This window comes from Sinocyclocheilus rhinocerous, unplaced genomic scaffold, assembly GCF_001515625.1.
Source record: "Sinocyclocheilus rhinocerous isolate Xijiao unplaced genomic scaffold, SAMN03320098_v1.1 scaffold57, whole genome shotgun sequence".
Classification (NCBI taxonomy): Eukaryota; Metazoa; Chordata; class Actinopteri; order Cypriniformes; family Cyprinidae; genus Sinocyclocheilus; species Sinocyclocheilus rhinocerous.
In genome coordinates, this window is record NW_015652130.1 from 2,299,369 (window position 1) to 2,327,157 (window position 27,789).

General features: G+C 36.7%; 1 protein-coding gene across 6 annotated transcripts in view; it reads right to left on the reverse strand.

Moving 5' to 3' along the window:
• The window catches only part of LOC107713542 (immunoglobulin-like and fibronectin type III domain-containing protein 1), a 32,719-nt gene that overhangs the window by 2,292 nt on the left and 2,638 nt on the right, over positions 1-27,789 (reverse strand). Inside the window, exons 2-26 of one of the 6 annotated variants that reach the window (XM_016519090.1) lie at positions 22,989-23,076; positions 20,675-20,704; positions 19,550-19,669; positions 18,237-18,376; positions 17,694-17,793; positions 17,523-17,564; positions 17,318-17,363; positions 16,942-17,125; positions 16,710-16,823; positions 15,709-15,877; positions 14,896-15,168; positions 11,816-12,595; positions 10,057-10,161; positions 9,157-9,210; positions 8,854-9,120; positions 5,253-5,377; positions 5,016-5,160; positions 4,607-4,900; positions 4,198-4,494; positions 3,916-4,095; positions 3,708-3,836; positions 3,153-3,461; positions 2,967-3,052; positions 1,697-1,889; positions 584-880 (exon numbers count right to left, since the gene is read on the reverse strand). In XM_016519090.1, coding sequence (XP_016374576.1) covers positions 584-880; positions 1,697-1,889; positions 2,967-3,052; positions 3,153-3,461; positions 3,708-3,836; positions 3,916-4,095; positions 4,198-4,494; positions 4,607-4,900; positions 5,016-5,160; positions 5,253-5,377; positions 8,854-9,120; positions 9,157-9,210; positions 10,057-10,161; positions 11,816-12,595; positions 14,896-15,168; positions 15,709-15,877; positions 16,710-16,823; positions 16,942-17,125; positions 17,318-17,363; positions 17,523-17,564; positions 17,694-17,793; positions 18,237-18,376; positions 19,550-19,669; positions 20,675-20,704; positions 22,989-23,037 — 4,528 coding nt within the window. In that variant the 5' untranslated portion in view covers positions 23,038-23,076. Of the gene's footprint in view, positions 1-583; positions 881-1,696; positions 1,890-2,966; positions 3,053-3,152; positions 3,462-3,707; positions 3,837-3,915; positions 4,096-4,197; positions 4,495-4,606; positions 4,901-5,015; positions 5,161-5,252; positions 5,378-8,853; positions 9,211-10,056; positions 10,162-11,815; positions 12,596-14,895; positions 15,169-15,708; positions 15,878-16,709; positions 16,824-16,941; positions 17,126-17,317; positions 17,364-17,522; positions 17,565-17,693; positions 17,794-18,236; positions 18,377-19,549; positions 19,670-20,674; positions 20,705-22,988; positions 23,077-27,789 lie in introns of all 6 variants that reach the window. The other 5 variants (XM_016519088.1, XM_016519089.1, XM_016519091.1 and 2 more) reach the window with 5 other exon arrangements.

Here is a 27,789-nt window from a genome sequence, read left to right on the forward strand (position 1 = left end):
AATAAATGTTGAAAATTGTTTTAGATTTTTTTTAAATTGTTAGTTAACTTTAACTTTTTGTAGTTTTGTAAAAAATTGGAACCTAATTGTGAAGTGTTACAAATATTAGTGGTATAATAATTGGCACAGTATTTTAGGCTTAGCACATTGCAGTTCATGGTAATATTAATACATTTTATGTTTGATTTTCAGGGCTTTTTTGTTACATTTATATATAAACAATAGATAATAGCAATTTTGGTGTTGGGTCAGCAGTTGATGCACAAATCTGGGTGTTGAAGCTAAAACCAGTTGAAAACCACCGTTTTAATTATTTACATTGAGTCTGAATAGCTAACTCCACCCATCACTGCTCAGATATTTTTTTTCCTTTAGTAAAAATAGGATTCTACTAAGACTTTGTGTGAATAACATCTGTCACAATTTGCACAATCTGTCACAAGATGCTATGTATCGCTATTTATACTTAATGCAAACAGTATCCACCATTCTTACACTTAGTGTAAATAGCTGCTGCCATTAAATAAGGACCGAATGTAAATAATGCTAGAAGTTTGAATCACCACACCCCTGTATTACAAACCTTTCTTGCATGTGATAAGCCATTTTGGTGACTCCGAAGGGGCAGACAGGCCAATGTCATTTTTGGAGTACACACGGAACTGGTATTCTCTCCCTGTCATGATGTTACATGCTGTGAAACGGTTGTTGAAGATACGGTCAGCTACAGTGTGCCAGGTCCTCTTGCTGGAGTCTCTCTTGGTCACCATGTAATGCAGGCGATCATCGCGTTTCTCGTCTGGGGATGGTTCCCAGGAAACTGTCACCGTGCCCGGAACGTTCTCATCCAACTCTGCGGGGCCTGGGGGCTTTGGCTCGTCTACACCAAAACAATCAGTCGTAGTTCATCAGAACTGGCAGATCAAGCCTATTACATGTACATTCCTCTACAGAGCAAGCTTGGTTGAGTATATCCATCTAAAAATCTACACTACCATAAAATTAGTACTTTTAATCAGCAAGGATGCATTAACTTAATCAAAAGTGACAGTAAAGATTTTTAGTGTTTCAAAATGATCCTATTTCAAATAAATTCTCTTTTAAACTTTCTATTCATCAAATAATCATAATAAAAATGCATCACAGTTTCTGCAGAAATATTAAGCGGCACAACTATTTTTAGCAGTGATAATAAGAACTGTTTTTTTTTTTTTCGCACCAAATCTGCATATTAAAGTGATTTCTGAAGGATCATGTGATGCTGAGGACTGCTTTGCCATCACGAGAATAAATTACATTATTAATTATATTAAAATAGGAATAAGTTAACAGAAGCTTAGTGTACATTTCTCTTTGTGTTTTTTAAACACAAAATTTCTGAAAATACTTTCTGCTGTCCCAGCTTAATATGTAGAGCCTATAAGTTATTCATAAGATGATTTCACCAAAAAGTACAAGCACTTTGGCTCTGTGGTACAATACTAACAAAGCATTGCATTGTTATGCCAACATAGCAACATGGATTAACCAATATTGTGATTTGGGGGCTTGGCTATCTGTTTTACAACCAATGAGAGACTGGGATTATTTCGGACAACATATTTGAACACATTTTTTCAATTCTATTTGGTGATGCCATTTACGATGCTATCTTTGATGACGGATTCACAGACATACATTGGTTCCCTCATTTTACCTGTAACTCTAATCTCAATACTGAAGGTCTCTTGTCCCACAATGTTCTTGACTATGATGGTATAGATTCCTGTATCGGAGCGATCTGCAGATGGGATCAGGATCTGAGAGCCTCCCTCAGCATTGCTTATAGTGGCATGTTTGGACACAGGGGAACCATCTTTAAGCCAGATGACATCAGGACACGGGGAAGCCTGTAAAAAGGTTATACAGGACAAGTATCGGACATGTGGCCAATGCGAAATATAGTTTAAATGACGGGAGTAGGAATGATCTGAAAAGTGTATGGGAAGGGAGGATGATATAGCCTGGCTCATGGATATTAATTAGGGGACATAATATTCAGCAAGCAGTCCCAAATTATTAATATTATTATACATTTTATTTATAGGCGCCTTACACGACACTCAAGGACACCGTACATCAGTAAAACAGCCAATCATCAAACAATAGGGCAACACAGCCTACCTACAACTAAACATTACATAAAAGCCTGCCTAAATAAACAAGTTTTAATTCTAGATTTAAAAACCACAAGACTTTGACTATTACGAATATCCACCGGTAGTGAATTCCATAGGTACGGAGCAGCATAACCAAAATAAGTTGTCCGAGTGCGTGGAAGTACAAGAGTGAGTGCAGAGGCAGATCATAAGATATGTGTAGGAGTATTTATACGAAGGAGATCTGATAAGTATGAGGGAGCCAAATTATTAAGTGCCTTGTAAGTTAGAAGCAAGATTATAACATTTTTGCTATATTTAACAGGGAGTCAATGCAGATTTTGTAGCACAGGAGAAATGTGCTTGGATATAGAAGTTTTGGAAATAACTCGTGCAGCTGCATTATGTACTAGCTGAAGTCCATAAAACAAGGATTTACAGTAATCAATTTGTGATGTTACTAAAGCGTGTACAAGGATAGCAGTACTCTTTGTTGAGGACGAAGACGATTAATATTTCGTATATGGAAAAATGCAGAACGAGTAATGCTGTTAATATGAGCTTCAAATGATTAAGTACTGTCCAAGATGACACCCAGACTTTTAACCTGTTTATGATTTGCAGATGCAAGTCGGCACTACATTTTTGATCAAGGAATCGAGGAGGGGGAACAGGACTCTGGACAACAGCAGTTATATTTCATCCCTTCGCACCGCAGGCAGTATATAATGATTGTCTCCCAAAAAGTGACAAACTTTATGTTATAAAAGTTCTAAACCCCTGGTTTGGTCTCCAAAAGTACTGTATGGTTTTAGTATTGCCCATTACCTCAAAGTTGATGTTGAATCGTGCAGAATTTCCAGCTCTGACCACCATGAAGCTCTTGATCTTAGAATCTGTGAATCTCGGTCTCACTAAGAAAAACAAGACATTGAGTTAATGATGTGGCATATCCAGTACAGTTTTCGAAAATGAGAGGCAGTTATCTTTCTGACCGTAGATAAGATGATTCACCTGGAGGAGGCATAGCCAAGATGTAGTTATCCAGCTCCTGTGGCTCACCCTCTCCACCTTCATTGACGGCGATCAGTCTAACCCAATACATGGCCATTGATTTCAGTCCCTTTACAGTGTAGGAGGTCATGATGATGGCATTTGTGTTGCATCGATCCCATTCTGTGTTCTCAGCAGGCCTGACATCAATAAAGTATCCCTTGGCCTCATCCTGAACACCAGGCTCTTCTTTTGGTTTAGTCCAAGACAAGGACAAGGTAGTGTAGGTGGAGTCTGTCACTTTAAAGTAAATGACCTTACCAGGGGGTTCTGAGAAGAAATTGAGATGAAAGCGTTTGAATTAGAAAGCATTGCAAGAGAAAATAGGGAGAAGTGCAAGAGGAGTTCAAATTAGCTTATTTTGAAGCCCAGAAAATTCTGACCTAAATCTGCTATTTTTGCATATCTTTGAGGGGAGGCCACAGTTCATTTTTCGAAATGTACAGCCTTGAGAATACTTATGCTGAATTCCTCTTTCCTTTTTGAAGATAATGAGCAACCTGAGAAATTACTTACTTTTGGGATCTCTGGCAAACACAAATTCTGAGGGGATACTTGGTTCACCAGCTCCAGATATGTTGATGGCAGACACACGGAACTCGTACTCCATTCCTTTAACTACATCGTTTACAGCATATTTCTTTGCTGTGGATGGTAATTAAGAGGTAAACATTACTAGCAGGCAGTACTTTAAAGTAGCTCGTGTAAAATGTGAGATACAAACCTTGGATTGGCTGATCTGTTGGATTGACTTGGCCCCACAAGTTGCTGCCCTTCTTGCGTTTCTCTAAGTTATAACCCAAAATACTGGTTCCTCCAGTGTTGGTTGGAGGAGTCCATGCCAGGTTAATGCAGTTTTTAAAGGCACTGGCTACTTTAGGAGCAGATGGCTGACCAGGATATGCTGGAAAGTAAGACAATCCAGAGGTTTATATTAAGACGACGAGTCTGTATAGCGACTGACTAGCACAAGGCTACTCTGAGAGATTTTTTTTTAGTAAGTCACCTTTAGTGCCAGCTTGCACATCCTCAGTCTCCATCAGTTCACTGATGCCCTCATCAGTCTCGGCTCTGATACGGTAACAGTATCTTCTGCCATGGTCAACATCAGTGTCTCTGTAATGGGCTTCACTTGGGATCAGGCCTATCTTTTTCCATGTGTTGCGTCCAATTTGGTTACGCTCAAGTATGTAATGTTTAATAGGGCAACCACCATTGTCTTTTGGTGGTCTCCACTTGACCTCAATGCAGTTGGCAGATGCTTCAACGATCTCCAGTGGTCCAAGTGGGGGGGTAGGTTTATCTAAATGAGGTAAAAAGTTGTCAGGCAAAATGGAGAGTAAGTTTGTTACCAAACTGTACTGCATTCATATCAAAAATATAACCTGTTTAATTAGTTCACTTTTTGTACTCACCAAGTACCACTAGATTAGAAATGGCTTCAACTGTGCCAAACTCATTTTTGACTTTGATTTTTATTTCCCCGGTGTCTTTACGCTGTAATTTGGTGAGAAGCAGGCGGCTTTCAGCCTCTGAAATCTCAATCTTGCAGTGAGAGTCTGGCGTGAGCTCTTCACCATCTTTGTACCACTGGACTTTGAATGGCTCATGGCCAATAAATGGAATTTTGAAGGTGGCTTTATGATTGTGTTTGACCACAATCGGGTTTGCAAATGCTTCAATTTCCTTGGCATTGAATCTTGGTGGATCTTATCACACACACACACACAAACAGAATAAATAAATAATAAAAAAAGTATAAACATGAAATTTGGAACATTTGCATTTGTATTGGCACAAATGAGCAGATATTCAAAAACAAACCTTCAACAGCAATCACACATTCGGTTTTACGCCCATCAGCCTCAAATCGATATTTTCCAGCAAATTCTTCTGTTACTTTAGTAATTGTCAGTTTGTGAACCACTCCCTCTTTACTGATAGTCATACCCTCAGTGGAGGCAGTAATCTACAGATAAATTTGAAGAACAGTTTACACATACACCATATATACCATTTATCATATTATTTATATTATTTATACTTGTGGCTTCTTTATACCTCATTGCCATCTTTGGACCAGACACCTTTACAGTCAGCACTGCTAAGTTTGCAGACAAGTTCAGCTGCCTCTCCCACAATAGCTTTGCAGTCTTCCAGCCCAGCAGAAAAGTGAACACCAGGATCTGCAGGTGATTTGTGAACAAAATTAGTCATTAATAATTCAAGCACGGTTATCATTTTGCTGCATGATGTTTGAGTTGTAGTCCACACACATTAATTGAGGCCTACTGTAGCAATTCTACACTTGTACACTTAGTAAGTACTGTATGGACATACATATTTTATAGCATGTGTTAAAATGCATTAACTTTCATTTAAATGTGAATAAAAGCCAACAGAAATGTGTGAGAAAAAATATCAGGTGTATGATATCTTGCCATTGTCTTCAGCGCTGACTTCCTAGAATCCGAATCTTCTTAGAATCAGTCATGATGATGACCATTATGAAGCATCTCTGAATGGCGGTACACATTTAACCTGACTTATTTTAGAAATGCATTGTACATACATTCTTTCCGTTCTAATAGTACATAATTATCACTCTTGTTTGAAGTAGTTCAGCTGAGATAATTCTCTGAATTAATAGTCACTCTAATTAAGCTTCACCACTAATGGGCAAATGATGGAAACCTTCTTGTTTTGGTGGTATTACCAAATAATGTTGCTTTTCTATTAGATTAATAAGAATATTTCCCCCCTTTTACCATTTCATTGTGTCTCTGGATACCATCCAAATGCAATTTTGTTCTTGTGCAGAATTTACTTTAAAATCTCCAGGTAAATGCTGATTGAGTCACTTTCTTGCAACCCCAAGTGTTTTGACAATTAAAGATCTTGCTGGAATGACTTCTGCTGCAATTTTCACGTCTTCTAAGGCATATAAAATCTTTAATTTGTCTTCTCGTAATTAGAGTTTGTGAAGTCCTATTTGGCTGCATTTATTAAGATCTTATCATGTCCTGGTTCCTCTGATTAGTGAGCGAGGTGATTGGCCTTCAGCAAGACAAGCAAGCTTGGTGAAGACAATACGAGCGCATACTGATCTACACAAACAGCAGACACACAATGCATAAGAAATATCTGGCACATTAAAGACTGGGTGGATACTATTTTTTAAATACATTTATTGTTGCATCTTACAATAAAACATGAACTGTTTTCCACAAAGAATTGGTCCTCACTCAAATTACATACTGAGTTTTTTTCTTCTTTATTTTATTTAAAGGAATAGTTTACTCGGAGATGTCCTTCCAAACCTGTATATTGTTGTTGTTTGGTAAATACTAAAATTGAATTTATAAAGGTTATTTTTATACAGTTCATACAGGCTGTCAAGCACAACAAAAGCAGCATAAGTAAACCATATGATTTTTTTATACAAACAAACAAACAAATAAATATACTGTAAAATAATTAACAAAAATAAATAAACAAAAAATAAAATAAAATGAAACAATTATTTTATTATTATTATTATTATTATTATTATTATTATTATTATTCACAGAAAAAATTATAATATACAGGTTTGGTTTGGAATGGGATGAGGATAAATACAGGTGCATCTCAATAAAGTAGAATGTCGTGGAAAAGTTAATTTATTTCAGTAATTCAACTCAAATTGTGAAACTCGTGTATTAAATAAATTCACTGCACACAGACTGAAGTAGTTTAAGTCTTTGGTTCTTTTAATTGTGATGATTTTGGCTCACATTTAACAAAAACCCACCAATTCACTATCTCAACAAATTAGAATATGGTGACATGCCAATCAGCTAATCAACTCAAAACATCTGCAAAGGTTTCCTGAGCCTTCAAAATGGTCTCTCAGTTTGGTTCACTAGGCTACACAATCATGGGGAAGACTGCTGATCTGACAGTTGTCCAGAAGACAATCATTGACACCCTTCATTGCCAAAGAAGCTGGCTGTTCACAGAGAGTTGAGTGGAAGGAAAAAGTGTGGAAGAAAAAGATGCACAACCAACCGAGAGAACTGCAGCCTTATGAGGATTGTCAAGCAAAATTGATTCAAGAATTTGAGTGAACTTCACAAGGAATGGACTGAGGCTGGGGTCAAGGCATCAAGAGCCACCACACACAGACGTGTCAAGGAATTTGGCTACAGTTGTCGTATTCCTCTTGTTAAGCCACTCCTGAACCACAGACAACGTCAGAGGCGTCTTACCTGGGCTAAGGAGAAGAAGAACTGGACTGTTGCCCAGTGGTCCACAGTCCTCTTTTCAGATGAGAGCAAGTTTTGTATTTCATTTGGAAACCAAGGTCCTAGAGTCTGGAGGAAGGGTGGAGAAGCTCATAGCCCAAGTTGCTTGAAGTCCAGTGTTAAGTTTCCAGTCTGTGATGATTTGGGGTGCAATGTCATCTGCTGGTGTTGGTCCATTGTGTTTTTTGAAAACCAACGTCACTGCACCCGTTTACCAAGAAATTTTGGAGCACTTCATGCTTCCTTCTGCTGACCAGCTTTTTGAAGATGCTGATTTCATTTTCCAGCAGGATTTGGCACCTGCCCACACTGCCAAAAGCACCAAAAGTTGGTTAAATGACCAACTTGAAAATGACCAATACTACCAAGTATTGAGTACATGTACAGTAAATGAACATACTTTCCAGAAGGCCAACAATTCACTAAAAATGTTTTTTTTTATTGGTCTTATGAAGTATTCTAATTTGTTGAGATAGTGAATTGGTGGGTTTTTGTTAAATGTGAGCCAAAATCATCACAATTAAAAGAACCAAAGACTTAAACTACTTCAGTCTGTGTGCATTGAATTCATTTAATACACGAGTTTCACAATTTGAGTTGAATTACTGAAATAAATGAACTTTTCCACGACATTCTAATTTATTGAGATGCACCTGTACATGTAAAGACAGAATTTTTAATTTTGACTGAATTATTACTTTATTAAACAAAGTTATCCAACGCCCACTAGCATCATGTGAAATAAACAATTTTCCTGTCTACTCAAATCAACCTAATTAAAGAGGTTGTTAAAGTTACTGATTACAACCTGCCTTGCTCAATATATCCCTCACTTATTTTGAGCTTGCTCATCAAATATGCCTTCACAATGTTTCAACAAGCACATTATGTCCAAGAACTGCTGATAGGAATATGCATATGCTTACAAAGCCTGTTCTATAGCTGTTGGACCCAAGGGTATACTCTTTAAATGAGCGCTTAGGACAATTAAACTGACAAAGTTTCTCAGTGGAAAGTTATCCAGCAAGTCCCAAAGTGTTTGGTCCTGCGGAAAATAAGATCCGAAACATGTCCAGAATGGTTAAATTGAATCTAAATTAAGTAAAAAAAGACCTAAATCCTTCAGAGAGGCTGTGGTATAACAATTAAATGCTTTATAACCACCCACATCCAATTAAAGAAGTTTTCTGATTAACAGTGTACTTAATAGGAATAGGAAGTGTTTGGATAACTTTGTTTATTGTTCAGATGATGTGACTGAATTAGACCCAGAACTCCTACGAGGGACTGCAAAGTTATTCCTGAGTCTTCTGAATGACTTTGACATTTGCATGGAAGCAATGTCATTATTCAATGCAACTTCAAACAGCTCTTACCAACAACTGTCCCCGGAACCTGTGGGTCTTGTTTTTTACGGCCTGAACGCTTGCCAAATTTAGCTGACTCGTCCTTTTCATCTTCAGCTCCTTTTTCTTCCTCTGTAGCTTCAGTGCTGCCCTCTGATGGGCCTCCGGGACCTGGTGGCTTCCCTGGGCCTGGTGGGTCCCCAGAACCTGAAGCGCTACCGGACCCTGACGGGTTACCGGATCCTGAAGGGTTGTCAGAACCTGACGGGTTTCCTGAACCTGATGGGTTACCGGAATCTGATGGATTACTGGAACCTGATGGATTACCGGAACCTGATGGTTTGCCAGACCCTGCTGGTTTTTCTTTATCTGATGGGTTACCTCCACCTTCATTCATGCCGTTTGGTCAGTCGGTGAAGCATTTTGAAGATTGACATTAATATGATAAAGAGGTTGGAAAGAACATGTAAAATAAAAAGAAAAACACTTAAAACAAACAAGAACATTTAAGAAAACTGTTACAAAAACCACCACAAAAATGCAAACAATTAACATTTTCCGAGGTCGTGCCTCTAAACATGCTGAATCTGCAGTTTTGTTGCTTTTGAGCCATGCTGAAAAACACTGTTACACACTGAAAAACACTGACAAACCATCACCACACAAAATGGGTACATTAACAACAAATAAATGACACAAACAAACAATTAAGACAGACAAACCGAGTAGCACATATAGCTGAAAAAAAATTCTGGATTTTATGGAACATTCAATGATAGAGAAAATAAAAAAAAAGATTGATTATTTGATGTTTTTTTTTTTTTTTTCAGTTTGATGACCACCATATTATTGGAAATTACTTTAGTTGTGATAATATTTTTAAGCACTCCTCTGTTTCCCCCCATGTTAAAAGTATTATTATTTAAATATATATATTAATCACTCTTAATGACTGAAAATTAATAATCATGCTTAAACAATCAGTGTTTATTAAAAAAATTAAATAGGTTGTTAATGTTACTTGAAATGTCTTTCTCATGATCAATATTTGCTCAATCATTCAAGCAAAAGCTATTTGTGTTACTGTCGATGTTTAATGGAAAAGACACTTTTTAGTTTAGTGAACTATTTAGTTTCTGTAATCACAGCACATGATTTTAATATAGATGAGACGGATTTAGCGTAATCGCCCAAATTCAAACAACGGGAACCGTCACAATCCCACACTCTTACCAGTCACTGTGTCTGGTGTCAGTGGGCCTTGTCTTACACGAGTACGGCCCTTGGCTTCCCCTTCCATGCTCACATCTGGAACTGTGCTGGGTGTGTTTGAGTTTCCTATCATGATTTTTGATGTAAACTGTGAATTAATCAGCACAGGATGTGCAATGCTTTGTGTTGTGAGTATTTCCCACTTGAGCTACAGTAAAACACTTTTAGGATGTAGGTGTGTTGTGTAGCATCAGCTTATAAGTAAACAGAAAGTTGTGTGAGAATGTTGCACAAAACAAAGCTCTTTTATAAAACCTGTTGACACTTAAAAAAAAAAGGCAACAACAGTTTTGTAAAAAGTTATCCATAATATACATTTTGTAAAGATAAATAAACAGGTATCAATATTGTTGCTGAATGGAGTGCATATGTGTGTGTGTGTGTGTGTGCGTGCATACATATACTGTATACACACACTACTCACCAAGAAATTAATACTTTTATACAGCAAGGATGCATTATATTAATCAAAAGTGTCAGTAAAATGTTTTACATTGTTTAAAAAAATAAATACTGTTCTTTTAAATACTTTATTCATTAAATCCTAAAAAAAAAATAATAATAATCACAAAAATATTAAGCAAATATTAAGTAGCAAAACCATGAATGCGAATCAATAGATTAAAGGGATAGTTCACCCAAAAATTCTGTCATTAATTACTCACCCTCATGTTGTTCCAAACCCCTAAGACCTTCGTTCATCTTCGAAACACAAATTAAGATAGCAAAGAAAACAAAAATAACAAATTATTCAACAATTCTTTTCCCCCCGAGTTACGTCTTCCGCCATTTTCGAGTATCATAAAACATACGCACGCTTTCCCCTAAGCATAAACAACGCTGATTACGCAGATTGCGTTCATGCGCGCACTTTCTCCCCCGAACATATACAACGCTGATTACGTCGAATACGTTCTTGGATACTCTCCAAAATGTCGGAAGATGTAACTCGGGGGAGAAGAATTGTTAAATAAATTATGTTATTTTTCTTTTCTTTGCGCTCAAAAAGTATTCTCGTAGCTTAGCAAAACTGAAGTTGAGCCACTGATGCCACATGGACTGTTTTACCGATGTCCTTACAACGTTTCTGGACCTGGGAACATTACAGTTGTGTTGCTGTCTATGCAGGGTCTGAGAGCTCTCACATTTCATCAAAAATATCTTAATTTTTGTTCCGAAGATGAACGGATGTCTTACGGGTTTGGAACGACATGAGGGTGAGTAATTAATGACAGAATTTTCATTTTGGGGTGAACTGACCCTTTAAAATTTCATGACTATGTCACGAAATGCAGTGAGACTGGGTTGTAAATAATTTCTTGAGGGTCATGTCAGAGTAATGTTTGCTGAAAATTCAGTTTTGCCATAACAGGAATAAGTTAAATAAATAGAAAATATTTATTTGAAATTGTAAAAATATTTTGTAATATTACTGTTTTTAGTTTTACTGTATCAAATAAATGAAGCCTTAGTCAGTCAAGAGACTTCTTTCAAAAAAAAATAAAAAATCTTGCTTTTGAACGGCATTGTACATAAACAATACTGTATGTATGTATATGTGCTGTATGAAAGTTTGGCCTGCTTTGCTAGACTGTATATTTTCTGTAAGAACCAATCACTGCTGAAATGTTACAGTACATATTTTTAAAATGAGAAATAAAAGCAAGAAGGAATTTGTATAGAGTAGATATACGTAATGTCTCCTTGTATAATTCCTTACCTACGACAGTCTCTGGTACAAGAGGTCCTGCTCTTTGACGCTTCTTGTCTCCTCCATCTCCTCCCTCACCACCGCTTCCTCCAGAACCATCAGCTCCTCCGGCCCCACCAGCAGCTCCAGCTCCTCCAGCCCCACCGGCTCCTCCAGCTCCTCCGGCTCCACCAGCACCTTCTGCTCCACCGGCTCCTCCAGCTCCTCCGGCTCCACCAGCACCTCCGGCTCCTCCAGCTCCTCCAGCTGCAGCACCACCTCCAACTCCACCTGCTGCTCCATCCTTCCCAATACTTACTGCTGCAGCAGCTGCAGCAACCCCTGCTGCAGCAGCTTGCTCAGCACTCAGACCTTCACTTAAAGCCTTGAGTTCAGCCTGCTTCCTGGCCTCCTCCTCAGCACTGGCCTTGGCTTTAGCTGCTGCAGCCCGAGCAGCTGCTTCTGCTGCGGCTTTAGCTTCAGCCTCAGATTTACCTTTGGCTTTAGCTGCAGCAAGTGCATCCTGTGCAGCTTTAGCAGCAGCCGCAGCTGCGGCAGCTGCTGCCGCTGCTGCCGCTTGTGCTGCCGCTTTTGCCGCTTCGGCTTCAGCCGCAGCTCTGGCTTTAGCTTCAGCTTCTACTGCCTCTCTTTCAGCCTGGAGTTTCTTAGCAGCCTCCAAAGCTTCTGCTATCTCCTTCTTGTTCCTCTCTGCCTGCTCAGCAGCTATCTTCAGCAAGTCTTCACCACCACCACCTGCCTGAGTGGTTTTACGGGCTTTCTTCTTTCCCTTTGTTGCAGGATCTTTGTCAGCTGGTGTGGAAACAATAATACAAACAGATTCATATTGAATTTAAGCAAGTTAATAAAATTACAGGATGTAGTACAAATATATACAATAAAAATAACGCATTACAGAAATAAAACACAATATATAGACTTTAAAGACATTTTTTAATGTCTTTATTTGTGGGCTTTTTAAAAAATTTATTTTATTTAGGGAGTCTTTTATTTGGGGACAATATATTGCTATAATTTGTTATTAATCTGAATACAAATCAAGAAATAATTAATTTGATTACTTTTTTAATTAATTGACAGCCTTATTTTCTAATAAAAGGGCTGTGATTATTTGTAATTGATTATTCAATCAGTGTATCATACAATTAAATTATTTTAGTCTCTTAATTTAGTACAACTAATTGTAATAAAAATAATGCAATGTGGAAATAAAAACAATATACTGACTTAAAGGAATGAAAATGAAAATTTAGTCATTGTTTACTCCCTCTCAAGTTGTTCCAAACCTGTATGAGTTTCTGTCTTCTGTTAAACATAAAAGAAGATATTTTGAAGAATGTGGGTAACAACCTGGTCTCATAGGAAATACGTGCCTCTAGTACGTTTCTGCAACACCATTATTACATACCTTACTGCAGGTTTTAAGGCAGTTTAAAAGTGAAACGTCCAGAGGGTGGAGCTAAAATGAAGGTTCAATACGTGACCTTGGAACGTTTTTGTTACGTTGATATGGGCACATATCGCTGTGTTTTATTACGTTGCTTCAGGTACGTATTGCAGTGGTTCATAATGCAAATATCCGGGAAGTGTCGCTACAAGTTAATGCTCTATTGTATTGGAAATATCCCCTACACTAAACCCAACCCTAAACCTACCTGATAGTGTTAACAAATGCAAAACTGATATATATATATATTAAAAGAAATTTATTCGCTGATGCAACCATGCCATTTTAACTTCCTTATATGCAGGTTTGAACTGTTTTGTCGAACCATTTTCCCACAGGATTCATACTGAAGCTCTTCACCTCTCAAGCACAACTCCATCCTGCGTGAGCTACCAAGCAAATCGACTGAACATGAAAACCCATTCATATGAAGCTGGATATGTGACGCTAATCTGCTTCGAAAGTATCAGTTTTCAAATGTTAAAGCTGTTTCTAATTAATAACAATATTCCTCAAGAGATTGTGCGAAAATTAGGCTTTATTAATCAAAACTGTGGACCTGCAAATCATACTTTGTGTGAAAATGAATAAAAGTTGACGGAGTTTTACTGCCTCTAGTGTTCATTTCAACTGGAAACTACAGCGATTCGTACGTATAGGTACATTTTTTTCAGTTTTGCAGAAATTTACTTGGAGGCACGTATTTGCTATGAGACCAGGTAGGTAACAAAACAGTTGCTGTTCATCATAGACTTCCATAGTATGGAAAAAAAAGAGGTCAGTTGGGACCAGAAACTGTTTAATTACCAATATTCTTCAAAGTATCTTCTTTTGTGTTCAGGAGAAAAAAGAAATGCATACAGGTATTGTACTGATATATGATAAATGTGCAATGTGATATATATATATATTAAAAGAAATTTATTCGCTGATGCAACCATGCCATTTTAACTTCCTTATATGCAGGTTTGAACTGTTTTGTCGAACCATTTTCCCACAGGATTCATACTGAAGCTCTTCACCTCTCAAGCACAACTCCATCCTGCGTGAGCTACCAAGCAAATCGACTGAACATGAAAACCCATTCATATGAAGCTGGATATGTGACGCTAATCTGCTTCGAAAGTATCAGTTTTCAAATGTTAAAGCTGTTTCTAATTAATAACAATATTCCTCAAGAGATTGTGCGAAAATTAGGCTTTATTAATCAAAACTGTGGACCTGCAAATCATACTTTGTGTGAAAATGAATAAAAGTTGACGGAGTTTTACTGCCTCTAGTGTTCATTTCAACTGGAAACTACAGCGATTCGTACGTATAGGTACATTTTTTTCAGTTTTGCAGAAATTTACTTGGAGGCACGTATTTGCTATGAGACCAGGTAGGTAACAAAACAGTTGCTGTTCATCATAGACTTCCATAGTATGGAAAAAAAAGAGGTCAGTTGGGACCAGAAACTGTTTAATTACCAATATTCTTCAAAGTATCTTCTTTTGTGTTCAGGAGAAAAAAGAAATGCATACAGGTATTGTACTGATATATGATAAATGTGCAATGAATTTAATTAATCAGCATGATGCATTTAATTTGAAATTTTTTATCGATAGGACCTATTTCTACTAAGTGAACAAAAAGTTGTACTTACCTTCTACAATCAGCCAAGCACTGCTAGACTTAATGCCAGCTATAGCAGCATAGATTCCAGCATCCAAAGGCATACAATCAATAATTCTCAGACGGTGGACCAGTTTATCTTCAGAACAAGTAATCTCATATTTTTCATTGTTAGAGAGAGGTGTATTTTTTAGGGTCCAAGTAATCTTACTAACGGGCTGAGTTAAAACACACTCAAAGATGGCATCCTCTCTCTCTTGGGCCGTCACCTCCTTGATCTTCAGGGCAAACTCCACAGGGGGAACTGTGTTAAATATGGATAAACACACCTCAGTCAATCCATGGCATTATGCATTCTGTAAAAGCACTGCTGAAAAGACCAGCAAAGCTGGTTTTAAATTCTGGTGTCTTCACTTGGCTCCTTAACTAGCTTAATTAAACAGCACGACTTGCTTGATTTTCAATGGAAATACATTAGTTAAAAACTGACTTAGCATATAAATATTATTATAATGTTAGTGTTGCTACAACTGTGTATACATGTTTAGAAGCAAAATACAATTTATATTAGCAGACCAGAAACATCACACGCTGACTTTGATGTAACTGTCCGGTGTGCTACCTAACAGATGCTTCCAGTGTAGACAGCTTTATTGATTATAATGGGATTGATTTCGTTTTGGGGCATAACGGCGCATAGCTCACATCCAGTGTAGATGTGTTTTTATGTTGGTTAACCAGCCAGAGAAACACCAAGGCAGCTTAGACAGGCATGGGAATTTGCGCTGGTCTTCTCAGCAGGAGGTTAACTGACAAATAGACAAATGTGCTGTAAAAAACATACTCTTGAAATCCGTTGAAAAGATATTGACACCCTCAACATCCACTTGATAGATTCCGGCATCTTCTGGATTGAGACTTTTAACAGTGAAGATGTACTTCTTGCCAACTTGTTTTAGACCGTGCTTTATTTCGCCTTCAATGTCTTTGCTGAATGGAATCATGATGCCGTCCTGAACAAAAGGGAAAGAGTAACTGTGATGAATGTTCATGATGCATATAGAAAAATAAGACAAAAAAAAAAATTAAGACTGGTTCTTTGAATTATGATGGCTGAATACGTAGCACTAGTGCAGTATCTTTTGAGTAGCCTAAAACAGGCTTTTCATTTGAAAAATATCCAATGTCATAGTCAAGTACAGTAACGATAAAATCAACCTTCATACCTATATGCAAATGCATGTTAACACATCGTCTTTGTTTTTAATTATAGCAAATTATTTACATTTAGTAAATTATTTGGTTATTGTGGCCTAATATGTCATTATCCAGCCGAGTAATTGATAAGTCATAATAATTGAATAGTACGCCACCTACTGGACTGAAGTGTGAAGCGCTGGATGGAGTGTAATTATGTCCGCTGTGATTTTATTGTTAAAATTAAATATGGGGGTTCTTTTTCCGATATTATTGTATACAATATGACGCATCAATCAAATCAAAAATTTCAAAGCAAAATCTTTAAAAAACTAAAACAAACATTAATTGAAATAAAATAAAATCGAACAAACTTTAAACTTATTTAAACTTTTACAAATGACAACAAAATTATTAAAACTTTAACTAAAATTAAAATGAAAATTACAAAAATTAAAACTAATAAAAAAAACTATAATAGATACTGAAATAATACTGACATGAACCAATTTTAAGTGGTTGTTTGTTGATTATCACATACGATGAGAGCTCAATAAGAGGCATTGCTTTGTAACTAGCATTGATCTACTGTACTAGTCACACCTTTTTTTCGCTGGTATTTCACATCCTCTGATTCGCAGTTCTCACCTTATACAGAAAAATGCGGCTGTTGGGGTCTTTGAGCTCCATTTCCAGTTCAAAGGTTGCAGCATCCTCAGATTTCACCTCAATGGGCTTGAGATTACTGAGATGTTGGATGAACTAAAGCAGTGAAACAAATAGAACATAACAATTGCTCTCCAGATTTGTGCATCCAGTCATGAAAATGTGAAAGCAGTTTTTTGAGAAACCCTTCTGTCATTTTGGCAGCTCTTTATACCTGTGCCTGCTCCTCTTCTTTTTCCTTCTTCATCTTGGCCAGTTTCTTCAGCATGCCACGGAAATCAGTGATGCCATACTCGATGCAAATGTGCTCATAGTCTTTCTTCTCAGCACTCAGCAGCAATTCCCATACAGAGTCGTCAATGTCACCTTCCTTTTTCTCCTCAACTTTTTTACCAGCACTTTAAGAAGATTGTAATGACAAATATGAACTTCAGGCCAAATGCTAGCACTTAACTGGGTTAACGTGACTGATGTTTTAATATGAGATGGGCTAATTAACTATGATCAGATGTATAAATAGAGCCTAAAGAGAAACTGCACTGCTGATGACATGGCATTAATGTGTAATGTAATGGAAACAAATGTCTCACCCTCTCCTGAGCATCTTTCTCAACTCTGTTGGGTCACCTGCTGGAGCTTCAAAATGCAATCAACAAACAGAAGAAAGTGAATGCTTATGTGTGCCATATTCAATGTCAAGGTATTCAAAGTATCCCATTAAATCTTTTTTCTTTATAATCAACTGCCATGCTAAGCTGAAGAAAATCAGCTACCAAAAGGTTACAATAATCTTACCTGCGTCAGCCTTTTGCAATTCTTTGCTCCTTTTGAATCCAACTGAAAAGAAAAAGAAAATAATTTGTTTGCAGCTATTTTCATGTATGAGTTCTACTTTCTGTGTGGCTAGAATAATAACTTAGTAATGAAAGTAACAAACAAGTAGGGCTTTTAAAATATGTGCCCTACCTTCAATTACATTTAGGACAACAGTGCAAACAGCTTTTCCATATTCGTTTGAGGCATAGCATTTGTAAGTGTCGGCTTCATCACTGCTCACTTTAGGTATCTGCAAAAGTAAATGAAAAACAGGTTGTGTTGATGAATCGTGGGCAATAATTGAATGGCAGAGATAATGAAATGAACATTTAAAGGTGAAGTGTTTAATGTCTGAGCTGCTAAAGAGAATATTTAGTAAGAATTGTTTCCAAACAGGTTTCTTGACCACTCCCCCCACCCTCTGCCATTTGGCCAGCAAACAGGAAGTCCCGCCCCAAAATTGTGCTGGTTGTTGTGACGATGATGCTGTGTTGGGCTGCTCAAACAACTGACGCAAGAATTGCTTTGATGGCACAGGGCAACAGCGTTTACACTTTCTGCGGGAATCATCCCACTTACAGTCTCTTCACATTAAGCTGGGATATGAGAAGGTATTTTAAAATTAAACCATTACACACTTCACCTTAAATGTTAAGTAGAGGATTTAAAGTGAAGCTAAAAGCCTGTGCTTACCTCCAAAGTGTGTTCATTAGTTGTTGGGTCATATTTGTTCTGAAACTTTTGGGGATCATTCATTTCTCCTTTTGCTCTTTTCCAGGTTACAGTGGCTGCTGGGTTTCCAGTCACTTTGGCTTTAAAAATGGCTAGTTTTCCTGCATTATGAAAATTAAAGTTGTTATAGACTTGAGAAATACATTTTTATTAAGTAGAACTTTCAAAAAAGGAATTCTTGTGCCTTGAAATCGTTGTTATTTAGTGTGTCACATGTGTTTCGGGCTGTTATGCAGATCTTTTACAGTAATCAGTAAACTTTTGCTTTCAATTCTGTGAATATTTACCAGAGAATGTGTTCCAGTGCACCACTACTGAAAAGTTTGGACACACTTAACTTCCATTTTGAAAAATGTTTTGAAATTAGTTTTGTGTAATACATTTATTCTACAAAACTGATGTATGTATGATGTATGAGTATGAATTGAGCCTATGTGTGAATTTCTTTACAAAACTAACATGTTAATAATTCAACAAGTGCCCAGCATACTGTATATACATACTGACCATTTAAAATGCATCCCAGGATGCACCTTGTGAAGTTGTTTGAGTGAATATCAAGTGAATCTCAAGAGTGTGCAGAATTAGCAATATTTCAAAATATTATTTAATGGACCTAAGTTATCATGAGCTAACAATGAACAGTTGACCATTAACAAAGAATAATAATTACAATAACAAATGTATTTCTCATTGTTAGTTTATTAATTAACTGTCATTAACTAATGGGATCTTATTGTAAAATCGTACCATATTTTCTTTATTTCTTATTAGAAATGAACATGGTTAACATGGCTGACATTGTTCTGTTTTTCAAGAGACACTCTTAGTTGTATTGCAGCACTGGCTAAGTCAAATGTTTTAGATACAGGCAGAATAAAGGGCAAAAACCCATAGTTTGAAAGGTTACATGTCATTAAAAACATAAATGAAGGCATACATTACACATTTGTGGTCTTGCTCTGTGCATTTCAAACTAGCATGAAATGGGATATATGCTATTTGATTCCTTTCCCTTGGTGCATATATAGCCGTGGTCACATGTTAAAGCTGGGGGACGAGCAGCGAACTTGATAAATCACTCATGTACTGCGTAAGTTAAGTCGGTGTAGCTGCACAGCTTGTAGACATTTAGGGCAGTAAATCTGTGTGGTAATCTTCTGTACGTGCGCCTAGCTTGTTAATTTCACATCCAGAATCATTTAGCTCTCAACTGTCGCCTCTAATCATATTTGCTTTCACTTTTGTAGATTCTTCTCTTTTAATGTGCTTACCTTCTTGAATGGTTAAAGCGATGGGTTTACGTGTGAAGTCTGGAGTTGTCATCCCCTCAGGAAGTTCCTCAATGTACTGTGTAATCATAACACCGGGAACCTTAGATCTCCGTTTGATGCCTGAGAATTCACATTCAGGGTACAATGTCAGAACATCAGGGGAAACGACACAGCAGGTGCACAGTGACGTAACATATGCTGAATAATCATCTGCACAACTGTAGTCTATGTACTGAAAAACATATTACAATCTCTGTACAAAATATAAGATATTTTTAAGTGGGGATCTAAGACATACAATGATTGATTTACTTTAAATATACAGATTCATGTTTTGCAGATTCAAACATTCCTACATTTATAAATAGAGGATTGAACCGGGGCTAGTTGTCACAGTGTTCACTCTGGTGAATATTTCTTAAAGAAGGTTTATTTTTGAACGTCAGTTAATTAATTGTCATGTCCTAAATTTACACCATTATTACTGAACACACTTGAGCTTTTTGTTGTCTTGTTAAGCCATTTTGTCACACTTCTTAGGCATATACAGCAAAATAAACAGTATATCAATTGTGAAGGGGAAAAAAAATAAATTAAGAAAAATGAAACAGCAAAAATATGAAACATCACACACAAAAATATAAGTAAATATTATAATCAATTGTACTAAATACTAGCATTTATGTGACAATTTGCCCCAACAAACACCTCTGGTTAAACCACTGATATATACAGATATATTATTATATTATATTATATTATATTATATTATATGGATCAGTTGGTTAAACCATCTATTGGTTATTTTAAAGAGACAAGCTTTTCTTAACATCTCATCATGTTTCAATACATCAACATTGAAAAGAAAATTGCTCAAGTCTTTTCACTGTGCCTTTAAATGACAGCAATCTGAACATTCATTTTATAAATAGCACACTGATGTGAATTCGTATTGCTTATTTGACTGGATATGACGATATAATGGATATGATATATTACTTGATGTTATGATGTATAATTTGATACATATGATATGTTATGTTATGATGTGATATGATATGAACATATACTGGTTATCATGACATGCATGCAGATGTTCAGGTTGCTGTCATTTGATTACCTTACCTTGTCTCTTGAGAGGTAGAATTTCCAGTCCTAGTACAGTATAGACACAACATTACAGTACAACAGTAACGAAGGAAGGGGAAACAAAGAAGGAGAACACAAAATTGTGAATCCTGGCATTTTTTTTCTTTGTCAGGTTTGAACGAAAGACAAAATTACTCACGAATACAACCAAAAACACAAGACAGGGGAAAAGACGGGGAGGTTAAACCAATAAAACATAATTATTCAAACCACTACACTCTTAAAAATAAAGGTGCTTCAAAGGGTTCTTCAAGCGATGCCATAGAAGAACCATTTTTGGTTCCACAAAGAACCATTCAGTCAAAGATTCTTTAAAGAACCATCTCTTTATAATCTGAAGAACCTTCTTTCGCCACAAAGAACCTTTTGTGAAACAGAAAGGTTCTGCAGATGTTAAAGGTTCTTTATGGAACCATTTAGACAAAAAGGTTCTTCTATGGCATCGCAAAGCACCTTTATTTTTAAGAGTGTAAGTGGTTGAATGTGAGATTACAATAGACAAGACTAGAGAGAAAGCAGACAAACTGGGAAAGAATTAAAAGTGTGAGACCTGTTTCACACAGCATACATTATCAGGTGATTATTCTGGTTACAGAATTCACACTGCTGCCTAGTGGAGCTGCGAGTTTCTGCACAACGCATATTTCGGCTGTACGCATGCTGAACCCATAAGGTAATATGGTGAAAATATACGATAGGCCAATTTAGAAACTTTTCAAATATGCGATTTTTGAGGTTATATAAATTACATGAGTGAACTTCTCACACCTTGTGAAAAGATGCAAGCCGGGCTTGATGTACGTTTCACAGTTAGCATACTATTGAGTAAATCTGACAGAATCAAGGTGATGTAAGCATGGCTAAATACTTGATTCTTTTAGCAACTTCCATAGCAAAATCGTACTGTAGAGATATCCACTCACGGCACTACTGTCACATCTCGTGCCACACCGTAAACTCACGCTTTATACAAAAGCAAATGTGAAGTGATAATATGTGTCAATATGTGTCAAATGTGAAGTGATAATATGTGTCAATGTGCGTCACAGTTATCAACTGCAGTGAAAATCGCCTCAGAGAACTTAACATATTAACATTACTGCAGCGTTCATCTGGTTGCTACACTGATTGTTTTGTACATTCTAAAGAACTATTTTTTCGTATCAGAAGTTTTAAGTTATACATTTCACTTTTTTTACTCTGCTTAAATTTGCGGTATGAAACAGGCCAAAATGGGCAGAAATGTTGTCATTGGGGACACATATTATCACTCATGATTGTAAAAAAGGAGGGTTTCATAATGAACATAAGAAAAAAAAAAGAATAAAAATGTCTAATTAAATAAGGTAAAATAAACCCCCTCCTCAAAGGAAATGAAATAAATAAAGCAAGTGAGAAATAAATCAAACTGGAAATAAACAAAGAAAATAAATGTTAAGTGGGTGGATTTTCAATAAAAGGTTTAATCATGAAATGCAAGAGCTTTTGTGCATACAGGTTCGATTCCAGCCTGGTCTAGTTTTCCCACTGCTCTTTACTGGCTCTATTTTCTATCCTTCACATCACAGGCACTTCACATTCTGGTTGGTTGATGGTTGTCCCTCGCATCCATGGTTACAAGATTCAAAGAAACCCTCACTGAATGACAGCAAATGCTCACGGGGCTGTTTAGTGAGCTTCAACATGAAGGGCGCACTAGGCACTGATTGCATAAGCCACATTCACAGCCTCCACTTCATTTGCATCTTGTGCACAGTGGCCAGTTTCCAAACCCAGAACCTACAACTTAACCAGCTATTTGATCATTCGTGTGTTTAAATAAATGTGTGTGGCTAGGTTAGACTCAACACTTGCTTTTATCTCGCTCTTCTAACCCCTCAGGGAGAGATATATTATTCACTTTACCGTGGAGAGGAGGTCATTAGATTTTATCTGAAAAATCCGGCATTGCATTTTAACGCAGTTGCTTACTGTGGTAGAACTTTTCTAAATGAGACCCATGTCCTATCAAGTGTGTCAAATTCCATTGCTATACTCTCATCATTATGAATACAAAGAAAACTGATTAACTAAATTACATCTTCTGGGAATAGTGACCATTAAGAAAGAGAAAGAACGAATTACAAAACAAAAAAAGATGTTTTTTCCACCATGTGTTTCTCTAGCTGGTCTTCATGGAGAACATGGCTGGATTTCTTGTTTCAGTAATTCAGTAATAGAGCAGTTGGACAAGGTTTGGTGCCGGTGTCAGCCTGCCATATGGGAGAGAGAACAATTATATTGTTCTTACCGCCTTGCCCGGCAGCAGTTGGATCTAAAACCTTGGCTTTTTTCATCATCTTGATGCAGTCCAATGGCTCAAGAATTCAGAAGCTTCTCTGGGTGGGAGACAAGCAATATGAAAGGTCAATTCAATTTCGGTCTTATTAAACATTTGGATAGATTAAAAATGTTTGCACTATACAAGATGCAATTAGAAGATGTATGAAAAGGCTAATTTTATAAATCAGTCTGTCTAGGATATTCATCCCATGTGGTTTTGCAACGCTAGTCCTCATTAAGCAGACACCTCACAATAGGTAACACTGAGCATTTGCACACTTTAAATGACCTATTAAGTCCAAACAGTTTAGGGAAAAGAGCAATTCAGGTGAAATAGGCACAAAGATGAAGCAAAGTAGGACGACGGTTATCCCATCTGTTGGGATGTGATGCAGTGTGACAGTGCAGTGCATTATGTTCCATTAGAGAGGCTTTGGGCCTAGTCAGCAAAACCTCCACGGCTCTAGTCATTCATCTTTTCAAATCCACTCATATATACGGTTCAGATCCAGTCAGTGTGTCCTCACTAGTATACTAGCACTAGCGTAGCACTAATATGGGATTTTGACATGTTTGGCTTTAACTGTCTCCTGCAGGGAGACATATTGGCTTTGAGGAGGAGAGATATGAGCATTTGTTCGAGATTTTTAGCTTTGCTCCAAAACCTAGTGTGCTGTCTACTACAGGGGATGTCACATGGAATGTATGCATCCATTTGTGCTGTTTTAAATGTTTTTCTGTGTAAACAAACGGTAGACAGATGTCTTTGATTCATGTGCACTGCTTTTTAAGACACCGTGACAAGTTAGCTAGCTTTTTTTGAAAGCAAGAACATGTGTGAACTACCCTAAGGCAGCGTCCTAACTGAAATGAAACCTCATAAGTGACTGAATTGGAATGCTGTGCAATTGATTTCAATACAATTTGGAGTTAGCATATAGCCAAAACCACATTGTAGTAGTCAAACAAGCATACAAATTCATAGCACACAAAAATGTTGGGCAAAAATAATATATATATTTTTAAATAAATCATACTATTTTCATAACATTTTTCAGTATTGAATTAAAAATGACAGGGAAGAAAAAATAAAAAAGCAAAAGCGTTTAACTCCCAATTTAGTTTATAAAACTCACAATTCTGAGATGAAAAGTCTGAAACGGGCTTCCATACATTACAGGATTCTTTTCTTATTTAAGGATAAGTGCAATAATTTTGGCCAAACGAGGGGAAAAGCTGTCGGTAGGCAGTTGACTAGGTTTTGTACAGAGCTTGTTTATTTGGAATGATCTAGTAGTCTAGGGCCCTCGATGACTCTTGTCCCTCTCTTGCTGTTGACTCCTGCAAATGGTAGTCTCAATCTCATCTCAGATCCTGAGCGAAGCAGGTTGTTTTATACAGTGGCTATCTTTTTCAATAAATAACTCTATGAAATTGCATTCTATGCTACATCAGTCATCTGACCGAGTACCATATTCCATATACAATAGCATGCTGATTGGCCTCTTAGAGACACTGCACAGAGCATAATGAGCTATAAATGCAAGCGTTTTGTGGATCACAAGCTGCTGAAATCTGACATTTGAGTGTCATCCTTCAACATGCATGTGATTCATTGCACTCATCATTATGCGTGGTTTGGCTTGCCATTTCGGTTGGCGTAAAACCTGACAGTTATTATTTCAATTGGTTGCATCATTGAGAATAACACTATGGCAGTCATATTACTGCTTTGGATAGTAATACAAAATTTGCTAATAATGATAAACTTTAGATTAAACAAGTAAATGCATGTACCATATAATGAAGTCCTGGTGACACTATAGTTAAATACAGTTTAATGCATTTACGTTAGTTAACGCATTAGGCACCATAAACTAAAAATGAACAGCATTTAGATCAATGTTCATTTCTACATATACTAATACATTTATACCATTACAAATAGCATAAATTAGCAATAGTTCAAGATTTATAAAATATATTGTTAACAATTATCAAATGAACAGTGAACAATAGTATATTAACATTAATATGAACCTAGATCAATAAATGCTGTAACAATTCAGCTTATTGTTAGTTTATGAAAACTAATGCATAAACTAATGTTATAAATTGAACATTTTACCAAAAGTGTGATATCTATACTATTATACCAGTGGTCTCAACTGTTGGTCGTAACTCAAAAATGGGTTTCAGGTCTGTTCTGAATCTGAAAGGGTTGCGGACTGCAGGAGGAAAAAATGAAATGCTAAATGTAAATAATAAACTAAGTAACTAACTTTTAGGATCCTATGTGATTGCAAAATAGCCATATCAGTTTTTAATATGCTTCCCATATGTTTTGTTATTCAACAGCTGTGCTTTATTGTAACACAAATGTATCTGTCATGTGGTAGAAGCAGCCAAATTAGGTGAATGCCAACACTTCATTTTGTGACATTACACATCACATCATCCCCAAAAACCATGAACAATATGATGTAAGGTAGAACAAAATAGACCAAGACTAGATTAAATACAGATCACTTCAAACAAGAGTAAACATGGTTTGTGCCAACCACAATTTGTTTTTGCTGAGAGCATGAAACCATCAAAATTCAAGCGGCTTTTGCAAAACAAAATGGTCAATTTCCCTTCATTTCCTTTGATAGACGGTTTCGGTATGGCATTGGGTCAACACATGCCCAGTTTAAAATCTGGCTGCTAAACGAAACTATTTGAGAAACACTATTACACATTCTCTGATCACAGCAAAAGGTATTCAGAATGACAAATTATTTGAACACCCATGCCGGTTTGTAGCATGTCCTAAGCAGGCCTTGGCTTCTGTTCATTTTGGAAAATGAGCTATCTAACCCTCCTGAGCAAAATATCCCGAGACTGAAGCTTGCCAAGCTGAGGGTCTTCAGTTTACATGCAACCTGAGTTGACTAGGTTTTGTACAGAGCTTGTTTATTTGTAATGATCTAGTAGTCTAGGGCCCTCGATGACTCTTGTCCCTCTCTTGCTGTTGACTCCTGCAAATGGTAGTCTCAATCTCATCTCAGATCCTGAGCGAAGCAGGTTGTTTTATACAGTGGCTATCTTTTTCAATAAATAACTCTATGAAATTGCATTCTATGCTACATCAGTCATCTGACCGAGTACCATATTCCATATACAATAGCATGCTGATTGGCCTCTTAGAGACACTGCACAGAGCATAATGAGCTATAAATGCAAGCGTTTTGTGGATCACAAGCTGCTGAAATCTGACATTTGAGTGTCATCCTTCAACATGCATGTGATTCATTGCACTCATCATTATGCGTGGTTTGGCTTGCCATTTCGGTTGGCGTAAAACCTGACAGTTATTATTTCAATTGGTTGCATCATTGAGAATAACACTATGGCAGTCATATTACTGCTTTGGATAGTAATACAAAATTTGCTAATAATGATAAACTTTAGATTAAACAAGTAAATGCATGTACCATATAATGAAGTCCTGGTGACACTATAGTTAAATACAGTTTAATGCATTTACGTTAGTTAACGCATTAGGCACCATAAACTAAAAGTGAACAGCATTTAGATCAATGTTCATTTCTACATATACTAATACATTTATACCATTACAAATAGCATAAATTAGCAATAGTTCAAGATTTATAAAATATATTGTTAACAATTATCAAATGAACAGTGAACAATAGTATATTAACATTAATATGAACCTAGATCAATAAATGCTGTAACAATTCAGCTTATTGTTAGTTTATGAAAACTAATGCATAAACTAATGTTATAAATTGAACATTTTACCAAAAGTGTGATATCTATACTATTATACCAGTGGTCTCAACTGTTGGTCGTAACTCAAAAATGGGTTTCAGGTCTGTTCTGAATCTGAAAGGGTTGCGGACTGCAGGAGGAAAAAATGAAATGCTAAATGTAAATAATAAACTAAGTAACTAACTTTTAGGATCCTATGTGATTGCAAAATAGCCATATCAGTTTTTAATATGCTTCCCATATGTTTTGTTATTCAACAGCTGTGCTTTATTGTAACACAAATGTATCTGTCATGTGGTAGAAGCAGCCAAATTAGGTGAATGCCAACACTTCATTTTGTGACATTACACATCACATCATCCCCAAAAACCATGAACAATATGATGTAAGGTAGAACAAAATAGACCAAGACTAGATTAAATACAGATCACTTCAAACAAGAGTAAACATGGTTTGTGCCAACCACAATTTGTTTTTGCTGAGAGCATGAAACCATCAAAATTCAAGCGGCTTTTGCAAAACAAAATGGTCAATTTCCCTTCATTTCCTTTGATAGACGGTTTCGGTATGGCATTGGGTCAACACATGCCCAGTTTAAAATCTGGCTGCTAAACGAAACTATTTGAGAAACACTATTACACATTCTCTGATCACAGCAAAAGGTATTCAGAATGACAAATTATTTGAACACCCATGCCGGTTTGTAGCATGTCCTAAGCAGGCCTTGGCTTCTGTTCATTTTGGAAAATGAGCTATCTAACCCTCCTGAGCAAAATATCCCGAGACTGAAGCTTGCCAAGCTGAGGGTCTTCAGTTTACACGCAACCTGAGCTTCACACCACTCAGCGCAATCACATGCTTATATGGGGACAAGAAAGCATTCCATCTCACTGCCATCTTGGGCATTCTCCACATAAAAGTAGGTATATTCCCATCTTACTTAACAAATTAGTGGTTTATTGTGCAAAATTTACCTGTATTAGCTTAGCTTC